This window comes from Haliaeetus albicilla, chromosome 2 (assembly GCF_947461875.1).
Source record: "Haliaeetus albicilla chromosome 2, bHalAlb1.1, whole genome shotgun sequence".
Classification (NCBI taxonomy): domain Eukaryota; kingdom Metazoa; phylum Chordata; class Aves; order Accipitriformes; family Accipitridae; genus Haliaeetus; species Haliaeetus albicilla.
In genome coordinates this window covers 7,423,830-7,440,816 of record NC_091484.1, presented here as the reverse complement: position 1 = coordinate 7,440,816, position 16,987 = coordinate 7,423,830, and the positions used below count along the sequence as shown (strand labels likewise).

Sequence of the window (16,987 nt, the reverse complement as noted above, 5' to 3'; positions counted from 1 at the left end):
GTCCTTTTGTACCTGGTGCCCATCTCCATCAGTGGAAGAACCTTCCCCAAACCATCACCGTTGTGCCCCAGCAGTTGTTTTCTTAAAACACAGTGCATCGTTTCAGGTGTCGTGTAGGCTGCATATACCCTGAAAGCAGAGAAAAGGATAAAGAGAGCATCTCATGGCAGATGTTTTTACAGTGCAAGTATAGCTCAGTGATAATACCTGCTCCCTTTTCTAAAGGGGCAAAAGGAACTGGAGACTCATATTGAAGGATTTTTATTAGCTACAGCCTGAACTGGGCTGAGCAGTGTTTTTTCAGCTCATTTCTGTGTCTGTATTTGAAATACTTGCTTTTCTGCTGGTTTAGCCTATGGGATTCTTTCTTTTTGTGGTACTGGGGCTTTTTTTTTCTTGTTGTAGTATGAGCAATTAGCTGTAGGAACGTATGATCCACCAAGGCTTTATTTTTTAAAGTATGAATTATGTATATTGTGCCAAGAGCCTGTTTATCTTTTTGCTTTCAGAAAAGAGTCTAACTAAATATATGAATCCTGATTTCACATTTAGCATTGTGGTGTTTTGACTGGTTTTGTTTTCTGATCTTGGTTGTTGGTTTTTTTTTTTTTTGATGTGGAGTCTGCTTCCTGCACTAACGAACTGAGTTCAATTACACACAGTCCAGCAACGGCATCCTTTGGAGCAACGCTCTGGCTAACAGCAATGACGTTCATGGCACTGCTGCTCCTAATGGACATAAAATGGAAGGAATAAAAAAAATCAGAGCATCTCTCCAGGATGGAGTGATCACACCACTGCAGGCAAAATGTCAGAGCCCTGGGGAGGTACCTCAGGATCACTGGGCAGAGATGCAAAGGTCTTGGGGACCATGGCTCCCACTTCTCCCTTGGCCCCATCTGATAAGAATCCAGCTCTCACCAGCACTGGGATCATTACCCTTGTTTTATGAATGAGGAGACGGAGGTAAATGCAGCTGCAGTCACATTTGTGGTCACCCCCTGCCTCAAGAACAGGGACAGGCTGGGAATTTTGGTCTTCCTCACCCCTGTCCCACGCTGTGGCTGCAGGCAGGCTGGCGTGAGCTCCCTCCCTCCCAGGTATCCGTCTCCTGCCGCAAACCATCCAGCTCGACAAAACTTCTTGTGTACAAAAGCCAGAGAAACTCCTTCGCGGGAGCCCGAGGCAGCTGCGCGTCGCTGCTGAACCTCTGCCACATGCCATGCAGGATCTAACCCAGGGCCCGAAAGCGCCTGGTGTCAAAGTCCGTCACTTCTGCCCGTGAATTGCTAAACACATCCTCTCCGCTTCAGGCTCACGGCACGCTATGGCCAGAGGACTCCGCTCCTCCAGCTCCATCGGGAAGGAGCAGGCAGAAAACATAGCTGGAATCGTGTTTATTAAGCAAATTAATAGGTTGGGGAACAAAAAAAAAAACAAAACTAGCCGCGGTGTGGGCACGCTTTCTTCTCGCCTGTTGCAGAAGCAGGGGCTGGCAGGGAGCGGGGCAGGTGATGAATGTTTGACGGCGCATCCCCTCTGCGCTCCCCATCATCTTCGTTTTCTCTGCTGGGGGGGGCCAAGCTGCGGACCGGGATGGGGGGCAAAGTGCTGGGGCCGGCCCTCCCACAGCCCCCGCCGAGGCTCCGTCCCCCCCGGGGGACGCCGTAAAGGGAGGAGAACCGGCGGGGCAGCGGCAAAAAAAAAAACCCTCCTTAAAATCTCCCGGCTCTGCCGCCGAGGGGGGGAAGGACCCTGCGAGGCGGCCACCGAGAGCGAAGCCCCGCGGCGGCGGGACCGTGTCCCCGTGTCCTCGTCCCCCGGGGCTGGGGAAAAGCCCCGGTAGAGGGGAGGGGGGACCTGCGGGGGGCTGAGGTTTGGGAAGGGGGAGGCCAAGCCGGGGCGGGAGGGCGCGGATGGGGTGCGCAGGCGCGCCCCGCTCCGCGCCCAGGTGTCCGCGGCTCCGCCACGGAGGCAGCTGCCGGCGCCGCACGCCCCATGGCTCTGCTGGGGAGGATCGACTGGCAAGTACGTACCTCTGCACTGGTCCCCGGTGTGTGTGTGTGTGTGTGTCCGGGGACGCCCCCTCCGCACCCCCCGGCTTTGGGCTGGAGGGTGGTGGTGGTGGTGGTGGTGGGGTGGGGGGAGCGTGGGGTGCTGCCCCTCCGGGCTGCGGCAGCCTGGGTGAGCTCTGCTGCGTGGGGTGAGGATGGGTGGGGGACACACACACACCCACCCAGGAACGGGTGGGACACGCCGCTTTCCGCCCCTCCCCGCGGACTCGGTGTGGAAGTTACACGGGAAACCTCCCGGGGCTGCCGGGGCCGCAGCTCCTCTTTGTAAAAGCTCTGCAGGAGCCGGGGCGACAATCCGGACAGGTTGCTGGAGTCTCATTAATGATACAGATATGTGTGTGTTTAAATAATTTTTTTTAGACGAAGCGGGATGTAACTAATTAGCATCCCCACGCTCTCTTTTAATTGCTGCCAAATAGGAAAACTACTGAATGTGACAGAGGCTCGGCAGTGGGCTCTGGCTCCCCTCCCGAGAGCGTGTTCACACCTGGGGGGTGCTTTATGGGTCCCCCATGGGAAACTGCATCCTCGTAAAAAGAGAGGTGTGCGGGGGAGCTAAGCCCCCAGCAAGCAAGAAACCACTTCTCCTTGGAAACAGGGGATGTCCCCAAAGTAAGGGCACCATTTTTTTTTTTTTAATTTTTAATAAGTAAATAAAGCTGCCACCTGTCAGGAGCCACCTCCCTGGCTGCTCCCCGGTTCCTGCGCAGCTCTGACCCGCGTCTCAAAGGGAGTGTCCGGGGAGGCACCGTGCCCTGGCAGCAGCCCTGGCTGCCTGCGCCTTTCCTGTGCCCGGCAGTTCCCTGGAAAGGGAGAATTTCGCCGGGCGTGGGAGGGCACAGCCGCCGGTGTCCTCTGCAGGTGGCCCCCAGCCCGCCCCGCTTCTCTGCCAGTTTGCGTATTGAGGATTGCGGGAAGCCACGCTTCGGAGAGGGAGACCCTCAAAAAGTGTTATTCCCCCCCCAAGAAAAGGCCCGAGCTGTCCAGATATTTACTCAAAGCATCCCTCGACAGAAGCACCCGGGGCAGGAGCCTCGCTCGGCCCCGGCATCACCTGCCCGGCGGCCGCCGGGGCGCGGAGGGAACCGCTGGGGGCCGGGACCCCCCCCCCGGGGGGGGCGGTGGGCAGCCCCCTTGCCTTGCCTTGGCCGGCCGTTTGCTCCCCCCGGAGCCCGGAGCCCTGTGCCGGTCCCTGGCAGCTGCCGGGGCTGCCAGCAGAGACCGAGGAGCAAGTGGACGTGCGGGAAAGTTTGTCTCCAAACTTCCAAGTGTTTAGCCTCTTCTCTGCTTTCTTGGTTTGTTTTCTAGGAAGCCAAGTGCTTATTTTGGTCGCCTTGTTCAGGTAATTTCTTATAAATCCCTCATCCTCTTCCGCGCCTCTGTTTGTAAATATTATTTATATACACGACAAATAATGAAACTGAATTCGTCTTCGTGGTTTTGGCCACCAAAAGAAACAAACCCAAGGTGTTCAGACCTTGACAGTTCTCAAGAATGAGAAAATCATGGTCGCCTCTCAGCGTGACGTTTCCGAGCAGAAGGAAAATCTGGCTTCTGAGGTTATGATAAAAATTTGCTACAATACAGGGTCTCCCTGGAAGGAAAAAGAGCTGATCCCAAACCTGGGAAGCTCGACGGTTCCCTTCCTCGTTTCTTTCTAAATCCATCTTGTCCCTTTAATACAAATGAACTTTAAGCTCCCCCTGTCTTTTATTATTTAGATTCCTAGTCTTAATGACGCCAGGAGCAGCGCAAGCACACTCGCTAATAATCGTTGCGAACTGCATTTCAAAGAAACATCCCTGGAAGAAAAACACCGTCGTTTAAAAAAAATAAATAGAGACTCCACCAAAAATGATAATGCGGAGTCCCTGCTGATGATGGGCTTAATGCAACTGCTGCAAATCAGCACCTGCCTGCTAGATAAGGCAGATAACACCTCCAACAGTTATTTCCAGCACCCCCGTCCTCCTCGGTTTTATTTTTAGATCATTCATTTAGTCAGATGGAGTTTTTTGGTGTTTGGGTTTTTTTTTGCGTTTGGGTTGGGTTTTTGTGTGTGGTTTGTTGTTTTTTTTTTAATTTTTCTTGTTATTTTTCTTCCTTAATCCCTAAGAAAAAAAAAACGAGGGAAGAATGAACTGGTTTAAATCTCGAGACGTGGGTCTATCTCGGGCCTTTAATAACAGCTCTCGGGCTGCTCGTCCCCGGGCACTGAGATAGCCGAGATCTCCGCAGCCAGCACTGTCCAGGGTCATCTTTTGTCCCTGCCACAATAAACAAACACTTGCTCCTCTCATGTAAATGAGCAGTGATCCGGATGCACCTTAAAACACTGGGAGAAGTCGTTGCTTTTGAAAACGATGTTCATTTTGTCTGACACGCATAACTGCATAGATCAAATGGCTGCAGAAAGGTAGCAATTTGGCAGGGAAGGATTTTCTAAGCTTAGATGAAAGTGTGCTCACGGCGTCCGAAAATGCCTGTCTCACCTCCCACCTGCTTCCCCAACCCCAAGTTTGCGCGAAAAGATTAGGCGGGCGGGATTTTCGTTAAAAATAAAAATAATAACGATGCGAGGAACCAGTGGCACAATTCACACAGCTCCGCATCGGGGACGCTGAATCAGTGCTGCTTTACCCACCAGGGATTCCACACAACTGCAATAATCTTGTTGGATAATTAAGTAAATTATACCTTAAACATTGGTAGCTTGCAAGTTGTTATCAGTAATTCAAACTCTTGACAATTATGCAAATCGAGCTCAGGCTGGCGCTCGGACTTTCTCGCTTTTGCAACGAGGACTTTTCCCGAGTTTTATTTCACCCAGAAGCCGCCGGGACCCGCCGAGTGGGGGGGGGGGGGGGGGCACCGGCGCTGCGCCTCCCCACGCGGGTTTTAGCAAAGTCCTCCCACGCCTGGAGGGGGGGGGAGAGGAAACACCCGACACCACTCCCCCCTCCCTCAAAAAAAAAAAAAAAAATCCAACACGTCGGGGGGCTTTTTGGGGCAGCCTTCTCGCAGTGCGGGGGGGGGGGGTGTCCACGCATGACCCCTTTCCTGTAGGACAGAGAGCTCCGGGGGCGCTGAAGGGGGTGGGTGGGGTGGGGGGGGGGTCCGGCTTCGTGGTGCCTCCCCAGCCTTCCGCGGGCGCGGAGCGCAGCGCGGAAGGAGTGGCTTGAAGCTGCGCGCCCCCTCCTGAGTGGCTGGCGGCCGCGGCTCCGGAGCCATCCCTGGGGAGGAGTTATGATAATCCTGTTGCCATTAAGGGCGTCTGGGCAGGGGAAAAAAACCCGAGTGACCATTAGCGGGGAGGTTTAGTCCGTCATCTGCCTTCATGCCTGCCAACTAGAGCTCCGTCCGGGGGGTAGCTCCTCTTCCCCAGCGCCGACGTGGATTTTACCGCTCCGTGGGGGGGGGGGGCTGAGCTCTCGTCTTGTTTTCGGCACCCACACACCTGGTTTGGACGCTGGACGCCATGTTGTGGAAACTAGCTGATAACGTCAAGTACGAAGAGGACTGCGAGGTGAGAAACGCGGGGAGAGGGGGTCGGGAGTGGGGGGGGGGGGTCCGGCGTGGGGCAGCGCGGAGCTCCGCCGCCCCCCCGAGCCGCGCTGCCCTCCCTCCCTCCCCGCTCGCTTCCAGCCGGCGCCCGGCTCTCCTGCCTCCCCGCCGGGCGAGATTTGCCCCTTCCCGAAGGCCCGCGGTTTGCTTTTTTTTTTTTTTTTTTTTTGTTTTTCCCTTCCTTTGGAAGTACAAATTTTACTTCTCCCTCCTCCGAGTCTTTTGAACTCTTAAATAAAAGGGGCTGGGAGAAACGACCTCGCCTCCCCCAGCCGCCCGGTGGAGCGGGGTGTCTCCCCCGTACGAGAGCGGGGTGTCCCCCCCGCGGAGCGGGGCAGGAGAAGCCGAAGGCCGAAGCGGGCAGCCCCCCAGCCCGCCGGCGGGAGCGCGGTACCGAGTGCCCCAGCCTGTCGGACCGGTCCGGGCTGCGAGGCTCCGCTCCGGGAGATGCGGAGGAGCCGGCCGGCAGGTAGCAGCTGCTTGGGGGGGGTAAGCCGGGGGCTTCCCACGTCCCCCCCCTTTGCGGGAGCATCTCCTACACCCCCTCCGCGAGGTGCCCCCGGGTTTTGATCTCTCCCAAAGCGGCTGTGGTCCCCCGTGTCGTCGTCCTTCCCCCCCCCCCGGCTCCACTGGTCGCGGTCCGCCTGCTTGGCTCCTACAGATTAGCTGCAGTCCCCGCTTCACGCTCCATTGGGACCCCATTCACCTCTTATTAACTAGCCCTGTTATTTTAATGACCGTGAAGCCAGAAGCTGCTAAATCCCTGGATCAGCTTCAATGTAGACATTTTAAGCTTTGACTGCTGAGATTGGAAAGGGGGGGAGAAACGGAGATGGGACGGCGGGGAGGGAGAACCGCCGGCCTTCCCCCGCCGCGCCGGCAGCCGTCGGGCGAGAGCTGCGAGTCCCGTCCCGGGCGGCCCCCGGGAGGAGGTGGGGGGGGGGGGGGGGCGGGGGTCTCCGGCCTGTTCTGTCCGGGCCCCTTGTCGCCAAGGGCAAGCGGGTCCCCAGCCTCCGGGCCCCTTGTCGCCAAGGGCAAGCGAGTCCGCAGCCTCCGAGTCTCCTCCCCGGCCGGGAGAGCGCGGCAGAGATTGGGCTGCGTGGCCGATTTGAATTCTTCTTATTTTAATGATTCTCCCACCGACTTGCACAAGGGTGAGGGTTAGTGTGTTGTAGGCGCGCTGAGGAGAGCGGCGAGAACCGGTTTGTAATCTCTTCCCTGGGAGTGGGGCTGACTTCTTAGGCGAAACGCCGTAAAAAGCGCAGACTCCCTGGGCAGGAGCCGGGCGGCTCCGCCGTCTCTCGCTTCTCCTCTCGCCCGGTGCCAGCGGGTGCCACCGCCCGCAGCCCTGGGCTGCCGCCGGTGCCCGAGGACCCCCCCCCGCCTCCGCTGACGGCCGCCTGCCTTCTCCCCCCCCACCCCTCTGTTCTTTCCAGGACCGGCACGATGGGAGCAGCAACGGGAACCCGCGGCTCCCGCACCTCTCGGCGGTCAGCCAGCACCTGTACAGCCCGGCTCCGCCGCTCTCCCACTCGGGTGCCTCCGACTTCCAGCCCCCTTACTTCCCCCCCCCGTACCAGCCGCTGCCTTACTCCCAGTCCAGCGACCCCTACTCCCACCTCGGGGACCCCTTCTCCATCAATCCCCTCCACCAGCCTCCGCCGCCGCCCCCCAGCCAGCAGCAGAGCGCTTGGCCCAACCGGCAGAGCCAGGACCCGGCCGGCCTCGCCCCCCACGGTCGCCCCGGCCTCGTCCCCCACCTCTCGGCCCTGGAAAGCGGCTCCGCCGGCGGCCGCAGGGAAACGTACCGACGCTCCGAGCTCCTCCTGCCCCACGGGCACGGGCTGGACGCCTCCGCGCTGGCCGATAACCTGGGCCTGCACGATATGACCCACCAGATGGAGGAGGTGCAGGTAAGTGGCGTGTCCCCGTGTCCTCCCGTGTCCGTCCCCCCCCGGACTCCCACCACCCCCACCCCCCGGCCCGCCCCACGCATCGTGGGAGGCGGGTGGGACAGGCAGGGATACCCGAAGGCTCCGCTGCAGAGCCAGGCACCGGTCCCCTCCTGCGCATCCCAACTTCACTTGCCCCATCCCCGTCCTTGGAGGGAAACCTGCCTTTTTGTCCCCCTTTCTGTCCTTCAAATGGGGTCGGGCAGAGGAGGGGGGTGGGTTTCCCAAAAGCCCCCGGCTCTTTCCCTCTCTGCTTTTCAAGGTGCGAAACTTTCTCCCCTTTCTCTTTCCAGAATGTGGAAGATCAACACTTATTAATGCATGACCAGACAGTCATTAGAAAAGGTCAGTAAGGTGGCACTGCAGTTTACTTTCCCTTGTCAATAGTTAAAGTTTAATGACGCACCGGTGAATTGACGCCTTATTATCTTTTAAAGGACAGATCCTTTCGGATCGGGAGGGCGAGGGAGTTTTTCTTACACTCTCTCCGGCGCTGGATTTTTCTAACGCCATCCGAGGGAAGGTGGTGGCGGGGACAAACCCCCGGGGACCCCCCTCCGGGGGACACTGACCGTCCCCGCACGTCCCTGCTCTTGTGTGTGGCTTTAATCGAAACCAGGACCTTGGATCGAATTTAATGCTGCCCTGGAATACGTGTGTGTAAAGCGACACAGGGCTTGTTTTTGTTTTTCGTTTGGTTGGTTTGGTTTTTGGGTTTTTGTTGTTGCTAGCACTCGAAGACAGTTTGGGTGTTTTCTTTTTTCTTTCTTTTTTTCCCCCCCTTCAACTTGTTTACGAGACTTGAGAAGGGAATGAGTTCGCTGGCATATTAGCCTGCTCGGCTTTACCTTAATCGAAATGCTTTTGTAGCTGAGGTTTTGAGGAAGGAGAAAGACGTATTGACTCAATTTACAGTCATTTAGGGCTTTTTTTTTTTTTCCTCCTGCTTTTGTTTTTAAACAAATTTGTGCTTTAAAAAAAAAAAATCAATGGAAGTTTTCTCCGAAGACTTCAAACAAATACCTAACTGAGGAAAAGCAGAAGTGTTTGTCAGAGCGCTGATTGCTGCGTTTAGCTCATGGGAGAATAATTTCGCTGTCAGATGCACCACTGAAAATCTTTCCCCCTCCGGGGAGTGGGGCCGACCCTGGCTCTTTAACCCTTTCCAGTCGGTGCTGTGAGCCAGCAGCACACCACTGGGGGTTAACTGGGTGGATTCGCAGGGGGGACGGAAAAGCTGGATCTGTGGTTTGCTCCTTGCAAAGCCTTTGTTGTCCCTGTTCACCTAAAGGCTGAAGCCGTTAACGAGCAATGTTCTACTTTCAGTTCTCTTCTGGGCTGCACCCCTTCTCTCTGTTGTACTGTCTGTTACGAATTTGTTGGGATTAAATTCCAAAGGCGGTTTCTTAAATCCGCGTGTGCGAGGTGGAAGATGAACCCCAGCAGGAGGTGGGAGGGAGGCTTTTCCCTGCCCCGGCTCGGAAAGAGGTTTTGGCAGTAGCTGAAGGATGCTAATTTGGAGTCTGTACTCGTATCGGGCTTTTTATAAGCATCGATTTGCTAACTTGCAGCACGCTGCTTCAGAGAGGTGTGTTTTGTGCGTTTTTAGAAAGTATTCTTAGTCGTGTTCGGCAGCTCCTTGGAACTCGCTGTGGCACAATATAGCTGTTCAGGAATAGTTGTGGGGACCTTTTGGTCGCAGCCGAGCCCCGTGCTGCAGAGAGATGCTGGGCACGGGGTCAGTGGCGTGAGCATTTAAGGCAAAACGAAATCCCGTCTCCTGGTCTTTTTTTGTAGAAAGAAAATTCACTTGCTGCTTCTTCTTTATTTTTCCTTTTTATAAAATACCTGCTTTCCCTCCTCTTCCCGCAGGTCCCATTTCCTTAACGAAAAACAGCGCTCTGAGTCTCCCCTGCCAAAAGGATGGATTAATTGGAGTGGTCATAAACCCCAACGAAGTATTTTGCTCCGTTCCGGGGAGACTTTCCCTCCTGAGCTCCACGTCAAAATACAAAGTGACAGTAGCAGAGGTGCAGAGACGGCTCTCGCCCCCCGAGTGTCTCAATGCCTCTTTGCTAGGAGGAGTACTCCGAAGGTAGGCTGCAACTCCCCTTACAACCATCCCCATCGTGTCTATTGTTTGTAAGTTTTCTTGTGCTTGTGTGTGAGCAGCCAGATCACCCTAACGAGGAGCTAAGAAAGCCTTTTAGCAAATTTCTGATTTTTAAGCAGCTCAGCAACACTGAATCCTAATTGGCTTTGGAAATAAAACTTCTTTGCACTTCTACTGCTTCTCGAGAAGTACTATTAATGGCTCTGACAGCAATTCTCATTCTCTGTTTAAAGTTGGATTTATGTCTCAAAAACGGCTCCTGGAGCTTTCTTATTAAGCTGTTTCCCCATGGAATACTTTTTGGATTAAATCGTGTGGTCTTGATTAATCATTACAAGGACACTTTATATGTCCTTTTTTTTTTTGCGTACACTTAATTTGGCTTGTGATCATTCTACAACTGTTGGTTTCAATGGTGCAGTTTGAAACATTTTGATTTTGACCTCTGCTGTGTTTCATCCTGGCTGGTTTGTAGTAGAGCATTTAAAAAGTAGGTCACTTGAAAAGAGCCTGTTTTTTATCTCCCCCCGCCCCCCCCCCCCAGTAGAACCCTACTGAATGTCAGTAACTGGAATTTCTCATCTTTAAAAAGAAGTGTTCCCTGAAGATAAATAAGGCCATTTTTTTTCCCTCTTTAATTACAGAGCCAAATCTAAAAATGGTGGCAGATCATTAAGGGAAAAACTGGATAAAATTGGCTTGAATCTTCCCGCTGGTAGAAGGAAAGCTGCAAATGTGACACTATTGACATCTTTGGTAGAAGGTCAGTCTTGAATGTGTCTTAAAAATAAACTTTTTTTTTCCCCTTGTGTACAGCTTTTATCCTCTAGGCAAAGCCTGGAAAAGGCTAGAAAGTCAAAGAACATAATAGGGAGTTTTTTGTTTATTTTAAAGACAGCATGATGGGGACATGGCAGCAGCTAACAGCTGTGTTGCCTTTGAGGGGCTCCTCTCCCCTTCTTCTCCCTTTGCTAAGCCCTTGGCCTCCGAGCCCTACCCGCACAAACCCAGCTAATACTCCTCTTCCTCATGGCTGCCTCGCAGGGATGCTGTAACTCCTACACGCCAGGATGTTCAAAATGCATGTTTGTCCAGGCTGTGTTTCTTGAGGGGGGCGAGTCGTTTTGGGTTTTGTAGGGGTGTGTGCAGGGACAGGCAGGGAAGGGAAGAGGGGTGAAACTCATCGTGTTAGTGGTTTTGGTTCCTTATTGGGAAATTTTAAAGTCTGGGGCAGCTGACTCCAATGCCTGGCCCTACCTCAGCGGTATCCTCAGAAGCTTGTCTAATAAACAAGCATATAAAGTGAGATTTATAGCTTTTGACTTCCTGATAGGAAACTGGAGCCCCTTTAATCTGTAACATGTTATGTGGACCCTCTATCAGTTAAGCTGACTTGAAGGGTGTGTGTATATATATATATGTATGTGTGTGGTTATGTTTTGTGTTTCTGTTTAAAGCAGCTCCTGGTAGTGGTACAATTTAATAGGCATAGAAGCAGCAATTGAAAAGTGAAAAATGGTCTAACAATACCTTACTATTTTGCTTCTACATCAGCTCAAATAATACAGCAACTTGCATTTAAAACCTTGCTTTGGAAGTTGGGTTTAAAAGACCTTACGCATGTGCACATAAACACATGTACAGTGCAGGTAGCGCGCTGATCATGCCAATCCATTTTTTTTAAGCCTGATCAGGTTGCCTTAATGAAAAAAAAAAAGTGGCCTAGTTGTACACCTTGCAATTTTATTTTCTATATGAAAATGCTTATTAGAAAGTATTAGAAAATACACTAAACTGATAAACACTTTATTATATAAGTGGAATTTAGTTGCCAGGTTTTTTAAATATCCGTGGACAATTTGATCTAGACTGAATTCTAGTCTTTGCTGCACAGTTAATCTGGATAGATAGAGGTGGGAGTTTTTCTTACTAGTATAAGCGCAAGAGAATTATTTTTTGTAGCAGTCACCATGTAGGTCTTTTTTTCTTGATGCAAACTTACAAAGAAACACTGATCTATTAATTAGAAAATGGTAATGAGTGGTATAGTGGTAACATAGCAGTGTCCCTTTCTAAAACAGAAATACACTTCAAAAAATCATGGCACTTTCCTTAATTTCCCTGATGTCCTTATAATAAATAGATGTTACTATATTTAATAAGCATTCCCTTTTACCCATGCCAGGTGAAGCTGTACATCTTGCTCGTGACTTTGGTTATGTATGTGAGACAGAGTTTCCTTCCAAAGCAGTGGCCGAATATTTAACTAGACCACACATGGGCCGCAATGAAATGGCAAACAGGAAGAATATGCTTCTTGCTGCAAAGTAAGTTTTGGGCTTGGGTGGTTTTTTTGCTTCTCTTTTTTAAAGATGCTTTTGTCTGACCATGAGTATCTGTGACTGCGGACAGTTTGGTACGTCTTCATGTGTAATTTTAATACCAGAGAAGCAGCGTTTGTTGTTTGGTTTTTTTTTAATTTGGTTTTGGTTTGATTTCAACTACGGCAGCAGTTATTTTAGTCTGATAAATAATATATAACAACCCTGTATGATAACTCTAAAGCAGTTTGGACCAGTTCTGTTCTTTTTCTTTTTCTGAAGTTTTTACTACCATTAAAAGTCCTATACCTGGATGGCTATATCTCTAAGAAAAAGATGTCCCTAGGTCTGACAAGGTTGAGGACCTGGAGGGCAGGTGTGCCCAGGGAATACGAACCAGTGTCGGGACTGGGAGCGGGAGATGGTTCACCCACCTCTGTGTATGTGCAGCCCGGAGGGGCATCTCCAAGGAGAGTTACTGGTGGGCACGCTGGGTGCAAGGGAAGCTCCTCTGCCATGTCCTCGTAACTGCTCTTGGCAATAGCAGTCCACAAGTTTCCCCCATGGGACACGAGCAGTCAAGAACTGTGGGTAGTCCCTTTTCACTATTACAGCTGAAGATTTTTATAGTTCAGTGAAAGCCAGCCTTTGGTAGATGTGAAAAGTCCCTGTACTTAACTAAATTCCTATTGCAAAGCTTGCTGAACAGGGGGAGGAAAGGTAAAGCAGAGGCTTTGTAACGGCTCTTCTGCAGACACTTGTAAATAAACCACATACTGAACAGGTCTCTGGTAGGGAATACCTGTGTTAAGTTACGCTTATCTTAAACCGGTGGCTGGAGTGCTCGCTGTCCCCTTCCCCCCCCCCCAGCCTTCCCAGGCTGAGGTTTAACAAAGCCTTCATTTCATGATCCGTTCTGGTCGGAGATGTTTTCTGGTCTGGGGTTGGTGCAATTCCTGGCTTTTGAAGGCAGCCTCGCTCTGCAGAGGACCTGAGAAAAGCTTGCTTAAACTGCTCAGAAGAGGTGCCCTGACTTTGGGCTCAGATCAGGCATGCAAAACACACTCCTCCTGTTGCTGAATTAATACATCTTTCCCTGAAAGAGAGACCTTCTTTTACAAATATATCTCTTAGAAATAGAGTCTCTCTCTTTTTCCTATAGCTTGAACGTTATGCTTTTTACTGAGCACTACCCCTTCCGCTCTTCAGTATTATCATAATTGGTATTGTTATTAGCACTAGTAACAATCATCTTTTGGAAGGTATTTGTGATTGAGAAATTCTGATAAAGCGATGATTCTGTTAAGATTGCTCAGCTCCTGTGAAATCCCATCAAGAGGACAGATTTACAAGCAGCAAACAACATATGCTGGAGCTTTATTAACCATTCATGTTTTGCCAGGCATATGTGTTAGTGTTTGCAGGATCAGGGCCTAGGTCTCTATTAAAGAGGGCATATACATAATATACTATGCACAACTAAACTGAATCTCCTCTTCAGCTGGTTTAGTCTTTCTAAATCACCTATCTGCAGCTGTGGCAGTTCTCATAGAAACTAGCCCTAAATTCCACCCCCACCACCTTAAAATCTAGGGCAAATGATGCAGAGCCAGCCAGACACCAGAGGTGGAGAGATTATTTTGCAGAGCGTGGATGTGTTTTTGTGACATAGATATAACAGAAGGTTTATCTGAAACTGGTGCTAATAAATAGGCTTTAATTTTAGACGCTGCTGCTGCTGGAGTAATGAATTTCTGAGAACTCCAACTCCCACATGACTGCCAAATACTTGATACAGACTTTCTCTGTCATTTTTATTTATTTATTTGCTTTTGCATAAATTGCCACCGTGGTGTAAAGTGTGATCACTTTGTGTCTTGCAGGCAGATTTGTAAGGAATTCACAGACCTCCTCACTCAGGACAGAACTCCTCTTGGAAACACGAGACCTAGTCCCATCTTGGACCCTGGCATCCAGGGCTGTTTGACTCATTTTAGCCTGATCACACATGGCTTTGGGAGTGCCGCCATCTGCGCTGCCATGACATCCGTCCAGAACTACCTAAATGAAGCATTAAAAATAGCAGACAAAACATACATGAACGCTGGCGACCAGAGCCCTGCAGAAACCAACAAAACCATTGATAAAATGGATAAGCACAGGAAGTAAAAAGAGAGAAACCAGACTTTAAACCTTTAAACTCTTCCTCCTAAACACAGACTGGGATCTTCTTGCCAGGGGGAACGTAGAGATTTGGGTTCGTTTGTTTTTTTTTTTGTTGTTGTTGGTTTTTTTTTTTTTTTGTTTTTGTTTTTAAAGAAAGGAGGGGAAAAAAAGGAAAAAAAAAATCCTCTTATTCAGGATCTTCACTCCCCCTGGATCCATGAGACAAGTCTTTCTAAAAGCTGCAGTATCCCTTATCTGTGGAAGCAATTACCAGAAGATAAGTACAAGTGTATTGAAATCCTTTGCTGTAAAAGTGGTGCTATAAAGGGGTTTTGATGGAGATATACAGAGATATATTTAGATTTCTTTTCCATATCTAAGTATCTAGTGGTGACCAGCTTCATGTATAGTTTTTAAGATACAGATTTTAGATGGAAGCCTATTTGTTATCTGATACAATTTCAGGGTTTTATTCTCTCTAAATGCAACAGTAACAATAAAGCAGTATTAAACAATGGTATATAGATTTATGTACATTAAAATTTTTTATAAACACCTGAAAATAGTAAGATTATTCTGTGGGTTGTTTTTTTTTGTTTTATTTTGGCTTTTTCTTTATTTTCAGATTACCATAGGAGAGTACTAAAATCCTGCTAGACTTAAAAGTTATCTGATAGCATCTGACATGCTTATTTTTATGGAAATATTCAGTCTTTCAAAAACTGCAGTAATGTTGGCTGCAGTGAATATTATCTTGATATTTTTTTAACAAGGAATAGTTCAAAATGAAAATGCTTTTAGAAAATTCACTTTCTGTGTCTAAGGATATTGCAGCTTTATTCACATATTTATATTGTCTTGTTTTTAAATTGGGGGGTAAACTTGAAAGAATAGGCACATAACTTTTTTTTTTTTTTTTTTTGCCTATTAAGGCCAAAAAAATATTTCCAGGGAGGCTTTATGTGTATTAAGGGAAGCAGTGTGTTGAATGTAAATATTTATTTATGTGTAATTTAATCGGATTTGTAAATAATGGTGAACTTTTTAATACTTTTTTTTTATAAATGGGTTTCAAATTTTAATTTTGGTAAGTATTTCAAAGGTAATGGGTAAGCTAAACATATCTTTAGGTTTATGCACAGGTATGTTATACAGGGTATTTAAGACTTGGTTTTTTTAAATATCTCAATTCTTGCCACTGAAGATTAAATCTAATCTGAGGTGTATGTTCACAAAGCAATAATTTTGTGCATCATCCACCTGATAACTGACTAGACATGCAAAATGAGTGTGTGAGTTAGTGTGTATGTGAATAATGGAGGTTCTGAACTATCTTTACATATTTGTAAATGTTCCCAATATAATTCTGATGTATATGATAACCATATAATAAAAGTATTCTGGATAGAAGCATGGAATGTTTTGTTAACTGAAAACAGTTTTGTTTTCTTTCTATACTTTGGGAATGTGGGGTGAGTAGCACTAGAGGACATTATGTATTGAGTCATAATTGCAGCACTTTGTTCGGATTAACAGAACAGAAATATGAAGCTGTTTGCCAGTAAAACTAATGGTTTCAATTAAACACATTATGTATCTCCAAGAATCTCTTTTTTTCTTCCTAAGATGTCATTATCATGCTAGCTGCCTATTTAAATAGGGAGCTTAAACACAAATTGCAAGGCTTCCTCTAAATAAAAATCAATCCTACCAGCTTTGTCTTCAAGTTAATCTGACTTTATTAGTATAATCTGTCTCTAATGACAAATATTTGCAAAATTCTGGCATGTGAAATTTGATAGGTCTCCCATCTGGTTTCAGCCCAGTTTTACTGATTTGAGGAAGTTGGTAGCATTTTGCAGAAAGTCCCCAAAGTATTCTGTGCAGTAGTAGTGAGGCAGGATCCGAGGCTTTCCAGTGGCATTCAGTGTCTCGGATGCAAAATAGCCAAACAAACCTTCCCGGAGAGAATTTTTTTTTTTTTTCGGTGCTGTCTGAAAAAGGAACAACGTGAACCTGGGCTTTAGTGTGTCCTTGGCGTTTCAACACCTGATCAATCCATCAGGCACGTGGCTAGGGCAAACATTATGAATGGTGATGTTGGACGTAACTGTGAGTAAGAATTTGCTTCACATTATGGCAGTGTGTTTCTTTCACAGATGTGGAGAAGAGGCAATAGGTACAATTTTTTAATACTTTGTTTATAAATTCTTTTTATGTTCTCATTATTTTTCCTCTAAAGGGTAAAGGCAAACTACTGAAGATGTGCAGGGAGAAGAAAGGAAAGGGAAGCTCAAAGAAATGAATGAATGTATCAGTGGTGAGCTGAGAGAAAGCTGGTTTTTGAGTTGCAGTCCAATCCCCTTCTGTCCTAAAGAGGTGTGAAATTCCAGTCTTTGCATTTTTAGACTCGTAGCATTTGAGAAATAAGCATTTTGGACCGTCTGTAGACACATGCGTAGCCAGGACACGTGGCGTCTAACAGAACTTTTAAAATACATAAACCATATACCATTCTGATAATGGTATATCTGAAATGTTTTTATTGATTATATATACACATAGAAATATCCTAGGTGTGGTAAGAGCTTGTTTAGAGAATAGGATGCTAGAGTTCTGGGTTTTTCTTCTGTTGCTGCTGCTGGACTGCTTATACAGCATATATAGTAAGATCTTTTAGCTACCAGACAATGGAATCTTGCTTTTTATTAATGCACAAAACCAGGCTCTGAAATAATTGCCCCTTGGGATAGGAAATAAGGATGTTTCCATTTATTCCTGCATGCACTCAAGTAA

General features: G+C 48.6%; 1 protein-coding gene and 1 long non-coding RNA gene across 2 annotated transcripts; both read left to right on the top strand.

Annotated features, from left to right (window-relative positions):
- The first annotated feature begins 1,935 nt into the window (after window positions 1-1,935).
- On the top strand, window positions 1,936-4,728 carry LOC138689528 (uncharacterized). The gene is made up of 3 exons (XR_011328358.1): window positions 1,936-2,028; window positions 3,384-3,417; window positions 4,192-4,728. It is a non-coding gene; the product is annotated as an uncharacterized lncRNA (long non-coding RNA).
- A 623-nt stretch (window positions 4,729-5,351) lies between these two features.
- On the top strand, window positions 5,352-15,601 carry TFAP2C (transcription factor AP-2 gamma). Its single transcript, XM_069804596.1, has 7 exons — window positions 5,352-5,601; window positions 7,076-7,552; window positions 7,885-7,936; window positions 9,464-9,686; window positions 10,349-10,467; window positions 11,890-12,031; window positions 13,909-15,601. The coding sequence occupies exons 1-7, from the start codon at window positions 5,554-5,556 to the stop codon at window positions 14,192-14,194; spliced, it is 1,347 nt and encodes a 448-aa protein (XP_069660697.1). The 5' UTR covers window positions 5,352-5,553; the 3' UTR covers window positions 14,195-15,601.
- Window positions 15,602-16,987: the final 1,386 nt, after the last annotated feature.